The sequence below is a fragment of the Delphinus delphis genome, chromosome 13 (genome assembly GCF_949987515.2).
Source record: "Delphinus delphis chromosome 13, mDelDel1.2, whole genome shotgun sequence".
Taxonomy (NCBI): domain Eukaryota; kingdom Metazoa; phylum Chordata; class Mammalia; order Artiodactyla; family Delphinidae; genus Delphinus; species Delphinus delphis.
The window spans coordinates 75,382,672-75,396,833 of NC_082695.1; the positions used below are offsets into that span (position 1 = coordinate 75,382,672).

Sequence of the window (14,162 nt, forward strand, 5' to 3'; positions counted from 1 at the left end):
GGGGTGGCTGGGGAGGTCTGCCCACCACTTAGGTGGTGTTGTGTGCAGGGGGCAGGCGCAGTACCCTGCTTTTGCTCTGGGCCCTTCAAAAGTGGCAGTGGGTTTTTTGGTCTCTTTGTATCTTTTGTCCAGAATTTGCCCCAACTGTGCATGGACCCAGTTATTTTTAGTCTCATATAGCTTCTCTGTCTTTTGTTGCTGGAGGAGAGGTGTGTCCAGGTGCAAGCACTGCAGCCCTGCAGCAAAGGGGCCCAGGTCCCAGCCTGTCTCAATATCACCCCAAACACGGCAGCTTCACAGAAGCATAACACAATACAGTGATAACTGGGGGTTTTAGTCCTGCCCCACAAGGCAACATCTTAACACCATTCTAAAGCACACATTTTGAGTCGTCATTTTTTTTAAATAATGAAGAACCTAGAATAGAGTGGAAACACAGACTATGTTGCACAGAAGACAAAATGGAAATGTATAAAAGTAATCTCTGTGTCTCTAAACATTGTTCACACATTATCTCTGCTTCCTCTAAAATAGTCATTATTGGGCTTCCCTGGTGGCGCAGTGGTTGAGAGTCCGCCTGCCGATGCAGGGGACACGGGTTCGTGCCCCGGTCTGGGAAGATCCCACATGCTGCGGAGCAGCTGGGCCCGTGAGCCATGGCCGCTGAGCCTGCTCGTTCGGAGCCTGTGCTCCGTGATGGGAGAGGCCACAACAGTGAGAGGCCCGCATACCGCAAAAAAAAAAAAAAAAGTAAAATAGTCATTATTTTTGGGCTTATAAAAAATTTTCTTTATCTCACCATTAATTATTTCTCTTATTTGCTAAAACTAAGTTTAAATGATCTCATTATTCCATAACCTACCTTGGATAAACTCTTAGGCATTATTAATCTTCTGATTCTTCATTCTAGGAATCCCACTTTCCTTCTTTTTCACAAATATTATCATAACTGATTAGGTGTCAACACAATGACACACCTACTATTTTATATTGAACAAGCTCAGTCACCTTTAATTGAACCAGATATAAGGGAATGTCAAAACCTCAGACTATTTATTTCTAATATAATGCATTATGTGTACAAATTATATGTTTGTTTCAACACAGAACATACAGCTTTCCTGGAGAAAATTATTTGTTTTTCCCAAACGTGTTCTGCAATAGAAAAGTCTAATCCATCAACAACTTTGGAAGTGAATGTAAAGAGATCATGAAATCCAAGTGCCTCCAGTTTAGTACAGACATTAGCAATTTCCTGGCTCACGCTGGCAAAGAACAGTCATCATTTCTCCTCCTGTGCAGGGGAGGGTGCTGTGAGCTGGCTGGGTGCTGTCAGCCTCCCCAAATCTTTGTGAGACTCAAGCCATCACATCCCAGACTTCCCAGGTTCACATCCCCACAGCTTGCAATGCATATTAGAATCAGAGAGGCCATGTACATATTGAAAATGTGATTGTTTAATATTTAGTTATTCACATTATGACTGACAAAATAATGAAGAATGTCAAAAAGTTTAGCCCCAGAGAATGTAAGTTAATGAAAATACTACTTCGTGGAGACAAAAATGAACTGAATTAGTGAATTCAGGGTATCAAGTTGAAAGGGAGAACATTACTGGCTCTGAGTTTCTTACATATGTGAGAACTCTGTGGGCATTCTATTATGGAAAAGAGAACAAGAAGCATCAGAGATCTGTCTATGAAGAAGCTGCCAATGGGCAGTCCCAGGTGCATGGACAGATTGAAGCTGGTGGAGTTTGTTCTCCATGGCTGGTCCTCCTTTGTAGATCACTGGTCTCCATTAAATTTGGGCAGGTGGTCATAGAGAGAGGCATTCAGCATCATGGCCAGGCTTCAAAGGAAAATGTGGGCATTTGAAACGTGAACAGAGTAAATACATACTTTGTGACCACAATGTTTTTTCTATTTTTCTCAGAAGTAATTAACATTTGGGGAAATGGTTCATTAGGAAGAAAAGACTGGAAAGCAAGGTACTGATACTTCCTACCACTCTGAAGGTAGATTCACTGAGATGAGAAATATTTTTGCTTTTGTCCTGTCCTACTCCTAGAATTATGATCAAGGTATTTTGGCACCTACTTATCAAACATCCAGTACAAGCTATGACCCAATAACATTTACTCAGCCTCTTTGGATCTCAGTTTTTTCATCTGTAAAACTCGAGTTTTAACTTTTGGACCATGAAAAAGATGTTTTGCACAGCATGGTGGACATGATGTGATACAGAAGAGGCTTTTTTTTGGTAGTAACAGATTACAAAAAATGCATGTTCTAACTCTTCTTCACAGAACATTATCAGATGAGTGTGTTGGAATCAGCTCCGGTTAGCTCTACTGTGGGAAGGGTGTTTGCCAAGGACTTGGATGAAGGAATTAATGCAGAGATGAAGTACACTATTGTGGATGGAGATGGTGCAGATGCATTCGACATTAACACAGATCCCAATTTCCAAGTCGGCATCATAACTGTGAAGAAGGTAATCCAACTCCTTTTTCCAAATCATTTCAATGGAGGCTTTGAATGTGTATGAAATATTAGGAAGGACTGTTATATTATTGATACGTATTGCTTCAAATCCTCTGATACACTTTCCTATCATTAAGAAAAAAGCCTCTTACTCCTTTTGTTTACATGTGAACACTGGCTGTGTCATCATTTTACAGAAAGGGTACCAAGTCATGATAAAAATGTATTATAAATATGTCACTTCTAGCTAACTACTTAGCCACTTTAAAAAACTGCTGTAGCTTAATTCCCTAATGATGTTAATGACTTGACCAATATCTGCATTTGAATAACCTCACTTTTACCACAGTATACCATAAACAACAATAAAGCAAGCTATACTATTATTATTAATCAATAAATAACACGCAGGGATTTTTAAATTGCTACTTAAAGACCTAAAGATGCTAATCAGACTTGGAAAGGCTTTATCAAACACACCTGCTGAGTGATGTTACCACTTGGAACTCCTTCATAGTAAGGAGTTATAATAAGTTAATAAGTTTTCATAGTGAGTTAATAAGTTTTCTGAATGTAAGCTATCGATTCTGTGGCATAAAGCACATATGGACATACTCAGCTGAAAGATAAAACCTAAAAATAATTGAAGTTTTAACATCCTAATAAATATATCTGATAAAATACATTAATTCAAAAAAGTATTGATTTCATCTTCCTTCTCCTCTATTTCAAATACAACTTAAAACCCAAGATATCTTAAATTATTTCTTCAACAAAGATTTGTTGAGTGCCTACCTATGTGCCAGGCACTGTTCTAGGCATTTAATGTAGAGAGTAAGCAAAACAACTGAAAACCTCTGCCCTCTTGACGTTTACTCTAGTAAGGGGAAGAAGACAATCAAAAATAGCAAGTAGGGCTTCCCTGGCAGCGCAGTGGTTGAGAGTCTGCCTGCCGATGCAGGGGACACGGGTTCGTGCCCCGGTCTGGGAGGATCCCACATGCCGCGGAGCGGCTAGGCCCGTGAGCCATGGCCGCTGAGCCTGCGCGTCCGGAGCCTGTGCTCCACAACGGGAGAGGCCACAACAATGACAGGCCCGCGTATCGCAGGAAAAAAAAAAAAAAAAAGCAAGTAAGTCAATAAAGTTGGATATTAGAAAGTGATAAGTGCTATGTGGGAGGGGGTGTAAAATAGAACAAAGCAAGATCAGAAGAGCCAACATGACTTCAAATTTAATTGCATGCTTGTGACTGGCCTCACACAGAAGTCACATTTATGCAAAGACTTGAAGTGGGCAGAGTCACAGCACAGAGTTGGGCAGGCTGACAGTGCACAACCCTCGGAGGAGCCCTGTAAATGACTTTCAGTGAGAACCATAAATGGCAGCCCTGTAAACGAGGGAGTGGACTGGAAATACTGAGGAAAGTGTTCCAGACAAAGGAACAGCCAGTCAACGACCTGAGGTGGGACTCTGCCTGGCTTGTTTCAAGAACAGCAAGGGGGTTTATAAGGCTGGAGAGGGAGACCAGAAGGAGATGAGGTCAGAAAAGTAACAAGGAAGACAGATTGTGTTAGGACCTTGAAGGCAGATTAAGGACTTTGGGTTTTAATCTGACTAAAGTGGAGAACTGAAGGATTTTAACAGATGTGTGACATCACTGGACTTTTATTATGAAATAATTACTGCGTAAGCTGTGTTGAGAAAAGGCCATAAGGGGGCAAGAATGGAAACAGGGAGACCAGCTGAAAGGCTATTGCAATAATCAAGGTAAGAGATGATGATGGCTTGGTCTACGGTATTGGGAATGGATGTGGTGAGAACTGGTCAGAATCTGAATATATTTTGAAAGTAGAACCAACAGGATTTCCTAACAAATTGGATGAATATATGAAAGAAAAAGAGGAGTCGGTTGAGCAACAAAAAGAATAGAGATGGCACTAAGTGATATGGGGAAATACTGGCATTCAGTTCTGAGCATGTTACGTTTGCAATGTCTATCAGACACCCAAGTGGAGATGTATAGCAGTTGTTGGTTATAGGAGTCTGGAATTTGGAGAAGAGTTCTGGACTGATAATTTGAGAGTCATAAATGGTACTTAAAGCAAATAAAAAATAATAATATTCCAAGGGATCCCGCATAGATGGAGAAGAGGGCAGTGAAATAAATCCTGTGGCAGCCCAACGTGACAAGGTCAGGGAGAGCAAAAACAAGCAAGGAGACTGAGGAGGAGAGCCCAGGGAGGCGGAAGGAAGATCAGGAGAGTGTGGTGTCCTGGAAGGTGTAAAGAAACTGTTTCCAAGAGAAGAGAGTGACTGCTGTAAGTGCTGCTGTGATAAGTGCTGCTAAAGGTCATATAAAACACTGAAAATTAATCACAGATTTTAAGAACAGGGAGGTCATTGATGACCTTGACAAAAGCAACGAAGTCATAACTCAGAATGTGGCACAAGTTAATGTGTCAATAATAACTTTATTCTATGCTGTTCCATAGAGCTGAATTAACACTGCTTTAGAAAGGAAGAAGGGAAGAGTTCACATGTTTGTCCTTATTTATTTAAGGTGCAATCACGTACAGCAAAAGAACAGATATATCCAGCATTCCTCCAACCAGAAATCTTTATAACCAGCACACAATGACCTCAAAACAGTGCAAAATGCTGACATTAGCTTTGGAACCATCATATAAATCTGGATGTAATTTAAATATTGCAGTTTACTTTACTCATATTCTTTGAGAACTAATAATACTTTATAAAAGGTGACTAGAATAATAATACCAAGTTGTTGTATGACATAAGATTAAGAACACTCCCCTATTATGTGGCATGCCTCAAGCTAAAAATTAATAATACATTGCCTATCATGACTGGTAACTATAAACGAGGTAAAAGCTCAGAGTTTGGGATAATTATTATCTCTTTAATGCAAAGATTATCTTTAAAGAATTAAGCAATCAGAAGAAGAGCTTTTGAGGTTCTCAATATATTTTAAATTTTATTTTATATCTTAAATAGTATATAATTCTAAATAATAAAATAATATTAATTTATGTCAAATTATTAGAATATATCTTAGACCTTACTATAAGCCATTAATTTAAAAAATATTAACTATTATAATTTTGTATATGATGAGATTGGTTAGGGTGGTATGGCCATAGACTGTATCTGAAAGGAACCTCAAAATGTCGTTTCTCCAGCTCCCTTACCAGGAAAAAAGATTAAGCCTTGTAAGACAGAACACTGTCTTTCACTGTCATTGCTAAAACTATATCCATGTCTAATCAAAACATGTATCAACTTTGCCAAGGTCATTTGGATTTCTCTTCTGAACCTATGAGGTGCCAGAAAATGGAATTAAAAGAGAGGTCAATAAGTTGAGTAGATGGACAAGTCAAATACAATAAATACTTTAGAGGCTATTGACTGCTCAATCTATACCTTTGGAACAACATTCACTCAGATGCTTGATCCACACCCATCCTCCTACTTTGTCGTTAATAATGTCATGTAAAATTGAAAGAAATGTTCTGCTTTTGATTTATTTCCCTTAGGCCTATTATTTGTCTAAAAAAGCACACACTTTTTCAAAAAGAGAAATCAAGTTGAATTGATAGAATTGGGTCTTCATAAAACCACACTGATTACTACCCAGTACTTTGGGTCTTTTTTGGCTTTTAAGTAATCAATCAATTGATTTTCAGTCTCTTAATTTAAATGCTTTTCAAAGATAACTTGAAACATACAATTTTCAGAATGTTCTTTTTTCTATATGAGCATGATCTTATGTCTTCAGCATGTCTTCCATCTTCCAGCATACCATAAACAATTGTTTCAAGTCCACTCTCCTCTTAGGCAGGCCACAATGCAGAAAACTTTTGAATTTCATCAAACCTAAGGTGCCATGAATTCTCATCACTGTTTTATTTTTAATTTTTTTAACATCTTTATTGGAGCATAATTGCTTTGCAATGGTGTATTAGTTTCTCCTATATAACAAAGTGAATAGGCTATACATATACATATATCCCCATATACCCTCCCTCTTGCATCTCCCTCCCAATCTCCCTATCCCACCCCTCTAGGTGGTCACAATGCACCCAGCTGATCTCCCTGTGCTATGCGGCTGCTTCCCACTAGCTATCTATTTTACATTTGGTAGTGTATGTATGTCCATGCCCCTCTCTCACTTCATCCCAGCTTACCCTTCCCCCTCCCCATGTCCCCAAGTCCATTCTCTACGTCTGCATCTTTATTCCTCTCTTGCCCCTAGGTTCTTCAGAACCACTTGGGTTTTTTTGTAGATTCCATGTGTATCTGTTAGCATATGGTATTTGTTTTTCTCTTTCTGACTTACTTCACTCTGTGTGAAAGACTCTAGGTCCATCCACCTCACTACAAATAACTCAATTTCATTTCTTTTTTTATGGCAAAGTAACAGTCCATTGTATATACATGCCACATCTTCTTTATCCATTCATCTGTCGATGGACACTTAGGTTGCTTCCTTCTCCTGGTTATTGTAAATAGTGCTGCAATGAACACTGTGGTACATGGCTCTTTTTGAATTGTGCTTTTCTCCAGGTATATTCCCAGTAGTAAGATTGCTGGGTCGTATGGTAGTTCTATTTTTAGTTTTTTAAGGAACCACCATACTGTTCTCCATAGTGGCTATATCAATTTACATTCTCACCAACAGTGCAAGAGGGTTCCCATTTCTCCACACCCTCTCCAGGATTTATTGTTTATAGATTTTTTGATGATGGCCATTCTGACTGGTATGAGGTGATACCTCACTGTAGTTTTGATTTGCATTTCTCTAATGATTAGTCATGTTGAGCATCCTTTCATGTGTTTGCTGGAAATCTGTTTATCTTCTTTGAACAAATGTCTATTTAGGTCTTCTGCTCATTTTTGGATTGGGTTGTTTTCTTTCATATTGAGCTGCATGAGCTGCTTGTATATTTTGAAGATTAATCCTTTGTCAGTTGCTTCATTTGCAAATATTTTCTCCCATTCTAAGGGTTCTCTTTTTGTCTTGTTTATGCTTTCCTTTGCTTTTAAGTTTAAGCTTTTAAGTTTCATTAGGTCCTATTTGTTTATTTTTACTTTTATTTCCATTTCTCTAGGAGGTGGGTCAAAAAGGATCTTGCTGTGATTTATGTCATGGAGTGTTCTGCCTATGTTTTCCTCTAAGAGTTTTATAGTGTCTGGCCTTACATATAGGTCTTTAATCCACTTTGAGTTTATTTTTGTGTATGGTGTTAGGGAGTGTTCTAATTTCATTCTTTTACATGTAGCTGTCCAGTTTTCCCAGCACCACTTATTGAAGAGGCTGTCTTTTCTCCATTGTATATTCTTGCCTCCTTTATCAAAGGTAAGGTGACCATATGTGCGTGGGTTTATCTCTGGGCTTTCTATCCTGTTCCACTGATCTATATTTCTGTTTTTGTGCCAGTAACATACTGTCTTGATTACTGTAACTTTGTAGTATAGTCTGAATTCCAGGAGTCTGATTCCTCCAGCTCCATTTTTCTTAAGATTGCTTTGGTTATTAGGAGTCTTTTGTGTTTCCATACAAACTGTAAAATTTTTTGTTCCAGTTCTGGGAAAAATGCCACTGGTAGTTTGATACGGATTGCATTGAATATGTAGATTGCTTTGGGTAATATAGTTATTTTCACAGTGCTGATTCTTCCAATCAAAGAACATGGTATATCTCTCCATCTTTCTGTATCATCTTTAATTTCCTTCATCAGTATCTTATAGTTTTCTGCATACAGGAATTTTGTCTCCTTAGGTAGGCTTATTCCTAGGTGTTTTATTCTTTTTGTTGCAATGGTAAATAGGAGTATTTCCTTAATTTCTCTTTCAGATTTTTCATCATTAGTGTATAGGAATGCAAGAGAATTCTGTGCATTAATTTTGTATCCGGCTACTTTACCAAATTCACTTATTAGCTCTAGTAGTTTTCTGGTAGCATCTTTAGGATCCTCTATGTGTAGTATCACATCATCTGCAAACAGTGACAGCTTTACTTCTTCTTTTCTGATTTGGATTCCTTTTATTTCTTTTTCTTCTCTGATTGCTGTGGCTAAAACCTCCAAAACTATGTTGAATAACAGCGGTGAGAGTGGGCAACCTTGTCTTGTTCCTGATTTTAGTGGAAATGGTTTCAGTTTCTCACCATTGAGAATGATGTTGGCTGTGGGTTTGCCATATATGGTCTTTATTATGTTGAAGTAAGTTTCCGCTATGCCTACTCTCTGGATGGATTTTATCATAAATGGGTGTTGAATTTTGTCAAAAGCTTTTTCTGCATCTATTGAGATGATCATATGGTTTTTATTCTTCAATTTGTTAATACAGTGTATTACACTGACTGATTTGCATATACTGTAGAATCCATGCATTCCTGGAATAAACCCCACTTGATCATGGTGTATGATCCGTTTAATGTGCTGTTGGATTCTGTTTGCTAGTATTTCGCTGAGGATTTTTGCATCTATGTTCATCAGTGGTATGGGCCTGTAGTTTTCTTTTTTTGTGACATCTTTCTCTGGTTTTGGTATCAGGGTGATGGTGGCCTGATAGAATGAGTTTGGGAGTGTTCCTCCCTCTACTATATTTTGGAGGAGTTTGAGAAGGATAGATGTTAGCTCTTCTCTAAATGTTTGATGGAATCTGCTTGTGAAGCCATCTGGTCCTGGGCTTTTTTTGTTGGAAGATTTTTAATCACAATTTCAATTTCAGTGCTTGTGACTGGTCTGTTTATATTTTCTATTTCTTCCTGGTTCAGTCTCAGTCGGTTGCGCTTTTCTAAGAATTTGTCCTTTTCTTCCAGGTTGTCCATTTTATTGTCATATAGTTGCTTGTAGAAATCTCTCATGTTCCTTTGTATTTCTGCAGTGTCAGTTGTTACTTCTTCTGTTTCATTCTATTGAGTCTTTTCCCTTTTTCCTTGATGAGTCTGGCTAATGGTTTATCAATTTTGTTTGCCTTCTCAAAGAACCAGCTTTTAGTTTTATTGTTGCTATCATTTCCTCCATTTCCTTTTCATTTATTTCTGATCTGATCTTTATGATTTCTTTCCTTCTGCTAACTTTGGGGTTTTTTTGTTCTTCTTTCTCCAATTGCTTTAGGTGTCAGTTTAGGTTGTTTATTTGAGTTTTTTTCTTATTTCTTCAGATGGGATTGTATTGCTATGAACTTCCATCTTAGAACTGCTTTTTCTGCATCCCATAGGTTTGGGGTCATCGTGTTTTCATGGTCATTTGTTTCTAGGTATTTTTTGATTTCCTCTTTGATTTCTTCAGTGATCTCTTGGTTATTTAGTAGTGTACTGTTTAGCCTCCAATGTGTTTGCATGTTTTACACATTTTTTCCTGTAATTGATATCTCCTCTTATAGCGTTGGTGGTAAGAAAAGATACTTGATATGATTTCAATTTTCTTAAATTTCCCAAGGCTTGATTTGTGAACCAAGATATGATCTACCCTGGAGAACATCCCATGAGCACTTGAGAAGGAAGTGTATTCTGTTGTTTTTGGATGAAATGTCCTATAAATATCAATTAAATCCATCTTGTTTAATGTGTAATTTTAAGCTTGTGTTTCCTTATTTATTTTCATTTTGGATGATCTGTCCGTTGGTGATAGTGGGGTGTTAAAGTCCCCTACTAAGACTGTATTACTGTCAATTTCCCCTTTTATGGCTGATACCATTTGCCTTATGTATTGAGGTGCTCCTATGTAGGGTGCATAAATATTTACAGTTGTTATATCTTCTTGGATTGATCGCTTGATCATTATGTGGTGTCCTGCTTTGTCTCTTGTCACAAACAATTTTTATTTTAAAGACTATTTTGTTTGATATGAGAATTGCTACTCCAGCTTTCTTTTGATTTCCATTTGCATGCAATATCTTTTTCCATCCCCTTACTTTCAGTCTGTATGTGTCTCTAGGTCTGAAGTTGGTCTGTTGTAGACAGCATATATACGGGTCTTGTTTTTGTATCCATTCAGCCAGTCTATGTCTTTTGGTTGGAGCATTTAATCCATTTACATTTAAGGTAATTCTCAATATGTATGTTCCTATTACCATTTTCTTAATTGTTTTGGGTTTGTTATTGTAGGTCTTTTCCTTTTCTTGTGTTTCCTTCCCAGAGAAGTTCCTTTAGCATTTGTTGTAAAGCTGGTTTGGTGGCGCAGAATTCTCTTTGTCTGTAAAGCTTTTAATTTTTCCATCGAACCTGAATGAGATCCTTGCTGGGTAGAGTAATCTTGGTTGTAGGTTTTTCCCTTTCATCACTATAAATATGTCCTGCCACTCCTTTCTGGCTTGCAGAGTTTCTGCTGAAAGATCAGCTGTTAACCTCATGGGGATTCCCTTGTATGTTACTTGTTGCTTTTCCCTTGCTGCTTTTAGTATTTTTTCTTTGTATTTAATGTTTGATAGTTTGATTAATATGTGTCTTGGCGTGGTTCTCCTTGGATTTATCCTGTATGGGACTCTGCACTTCCCGGACTTGATTGACTATTTCCTTTCCCATATTAGGGAAGTTTTCAATTATAATCTCTTCAAATATTTTCTCAGTCCCTTTCTTTTTCTCTTCTTCTGGACCCCTATAATTCGAATGTTGGTGTGTTTAATGTTGTCCCAGAGGTCTCTGAGATTGTCCTCAATTCTCTTCATTTGTTTTTCTTTACTCTGCTCTGCGGTAGTTATTTCCACTATCATTTTTTTTTTTTTTTTGCGGTACGCGGGCCTCTCACTACTGTGGCCTCCCCCGTTGCGGAGCACAGGCTCCAGACACGCAGGCCCAGAGGCCATGGCTCACGGGCCCAGCCGCTCTGTGGCATGTGGGATCCTCCCGGACCGGGGCATGAACTCGTGTCCCCTGCATTGGCAGGTGGACTCTCAACCACTGCGCCACCAGGGAAGCCCTCCACTATCTTATCTTCCAGGTCACTTATCCGTCCTTCTGCCTCAGTTATTCTGCTACTGATTCCTTCTAGAAAATTTTAAATTTCATTTATTGTGTTGTTCATCAGTTTGTTTGCTCTTTAGTTCTTCTAGGTCCTTGTTAAACATTTCTTGTATTTTCTCCATTCTATTTCCAAGATTTTGGATCATCTTTACTATCATTACTCTGAATTCTTTTTCAGGTAGACTGCCTATTTCCTTTTCATTTTTTTGGTCTGGTGGGTTTTCACCTTGCTCCTTCATCTGCTGTGTATTTCTCTGTCTTCTCATTTTGCTTAACTTACTGTCTTTGGGGTCTCTTTTTCACAGGCTGCAGGTTTGTAGTTCCCGTTGTTTTGGGTTCTGCCCCCAGTGGGTATGGTTCTTTCACTGGGTTGTGTAGGCTTCCTGGTGGAGGGGACTGGTGCCTGTGTTCTGATGGATGAGGCTGAATTTTATCTTTCTGGTGGGCAGGACCGTGTCTGGTGGTATGTTTTGGGGTGTCTGTGAACTTACTATGATTTTAGGCAGCCTCTCTGATAATGGGTGGGGTTGTGTTCCTGTCTTGCTAGTTGTTTGGCATAGGATGTCCAGCACTGGAGCTTGCTGGTCACTAAGTGGAGCTGGGTCTTAGCGTTGAGATGAAGATCTCTAGGAGAGCTCTCACCGAGTGATATTATATGGGGCCAGTAGGTCTCTGGTGAACCAATGTCCTGAACTCGGTTCTCCCACCTCAGAGGCTCAGGCCTGACACCTGGCCAGAGCACCAAGACCCTGTCTGCCACACAGCTCAGAAGAAAGGGAGAAAAGAAAAAAATAATAAAGAAAGACAAATAATAAAATAAAGTTATTAACATAAAAATTTTTAAATACATATTATTAAAATAAAATGTAATTTAAAAAAAAAGAAGAGGGCAACCAAAACAATAAACAAATCCACCAATGATAACAAGCACTAAAAACTATACTAATAAAAAACGGACAGATAGAACCCTAGGACAAATGGTAAAAGTAAACCTATACAGACAAAAATCACACAAAGAAGTATACACATACACACTCCCAAAAAGAGAAAAAGGGAAAAAATATATATGTATATATATAAAATAAAAGGAAGAGAGCCACCAAATCAATAAATAAATCTACCAGTGATAATAAGCTCTAAATACTAAACTAAGGTAAACATAAAACTAGAAACAAATTAGACGCAGAAAGCAAACCCCAAGTCTACAGTTGCTCCCAAAGTCCACCACCTCAGTTTTGGGATGATTCGTTGTCTGTTCAGGTATTCCACAGATACAGGGTACATCAAGTTGACTGTGGAGGTTTAACGCGCTGCTCGTGAGGCTGCACAGATAGATTTCCCTTTCTCATCTTTGTTCCCACAGCTCCTGGGGTTCAACTTTGGATTTGGCACCACCTCTGCACGTAGGTCACCCTCTGGCATCTGTTCTTCACCCAGACAGGAGGGGTTTAAAGGAGTAGCTGATTCAGGGGCTCTGGCTCACTCAGGCCGGGGGGAGGGACAGGTATGGAATGCGGGGCGAGCCTGCGGCAGCAGAATCCAAAATGTTGCAGCAGTCTGAGGAACACCATCTGTTCTCACAGGGAAGTTGTCCCTGGATCACGGGACCCTGGCAGTGGCGGGCTGCAGGGCTCCCTGGAGGGGAGGTGTGGAGAGTGACCTGTGCTTGCACACAGGATTCTTGGTGGCTGCAGCCGCAGCGTTAGCATTCCATGCCCGTCTCCGGGGTCCAAGCTGATAGCCGTGGCTCACACCCATCTCTGGAGCTCATTTAGGCGGTGCTCTGAATCCCCTTTCCTCATGCACCCCAAAACAATGGTCTCTTGCCTCTTCAGCAGGTCCAGACTTTTTCCCAGACTCCTCCCGGCTAGCTGTGGTGCACTAGCCCCCTTCAGGCTGTGTTCACGCAGCCAACCCCAGTCCTGTCCCTGGGATCTGACCTCTGAAGCCTGAGCCTCAGCTCCCAGCCCCCACCCGCCCTGGCAGGTGAGGAGACAAGCCTCTCAGGCTGGTGAGTGTTGGTCAGCATTGATCCTCTGTGCAGGAATCTCTCCACTTTGCTCTCTGCACCCCCGTTGCTGCACTCTCCTCCGTGGCTCCAAAGCTTCCCTCCACACCCACCCCCCATCTCCACCAGTTAAGGAGCTTCCTAGTGTGTGCAGACTTTTCCTCCTTCACAGCTCCCTCCCAGAGGTGCAGGTCTCATCCCTATTCTTTGGTCTCTGTTTTTCCTTTCTTCTTTTGCCCTACCAAGGTACATGGGGAGTTTCTTGCCTTTTGGGAAGTCTGAGGTTTTCTGCCAGCATTCAGCAGGTGTTCTGTAGGAGTTGTTCCACATGTAGATATATTTTTGATGTATTTGTGGGGAGGAAAGTGATCTCCACGTCTTACTCCTCTGCCATCTTGAAGGTCCTCCCTGACACATCCCCCATCACTGTTTTATATATCACTTAAAACACACACACACACACACACACACACACACACACAAAAACCTCCTGCTAATTTGAATGATACAATGCTTTCTCATTCCTTTGTTTGTAGTTACTGGAAAAGCCCTTGCAGACACAGACATATTTGTTTCACTAATATCAGATTTATTCCCTGCTATTGTTTCCATACCATTTTACCTACACAGCAACTTTTGTTTCAATGTTGAATCATAATACAATCTTTCTGAAGACATT

At 39.7% G+C, this 14,162-nt stretch overlaps 1 protein-coding gene across 2 annotated transcripts in view; it reads left to right on the forward strand.

Annotated features, from left to right (window-relative positions):
* The window catches only part of CDH20 (cadherin 20), a 61,287-nt gene that overhangs the window by 12,547 nt on the left and 34,578 nt on the right, over nt 1-14,162 (forward strand). For both annotated transcript variants that reach the window (XM_060029560.1, XM_060029559.1), the window contains exon 5: nt 2,309-2,496. In XM_060029560.1, coding sequence (XP_059885543.1) covers nt 2,309-2,496 — 188 coding nt within the window. The remainder of the gene's footprint in view (nt 1-2,308; nt 2,497-14,162) is intronic.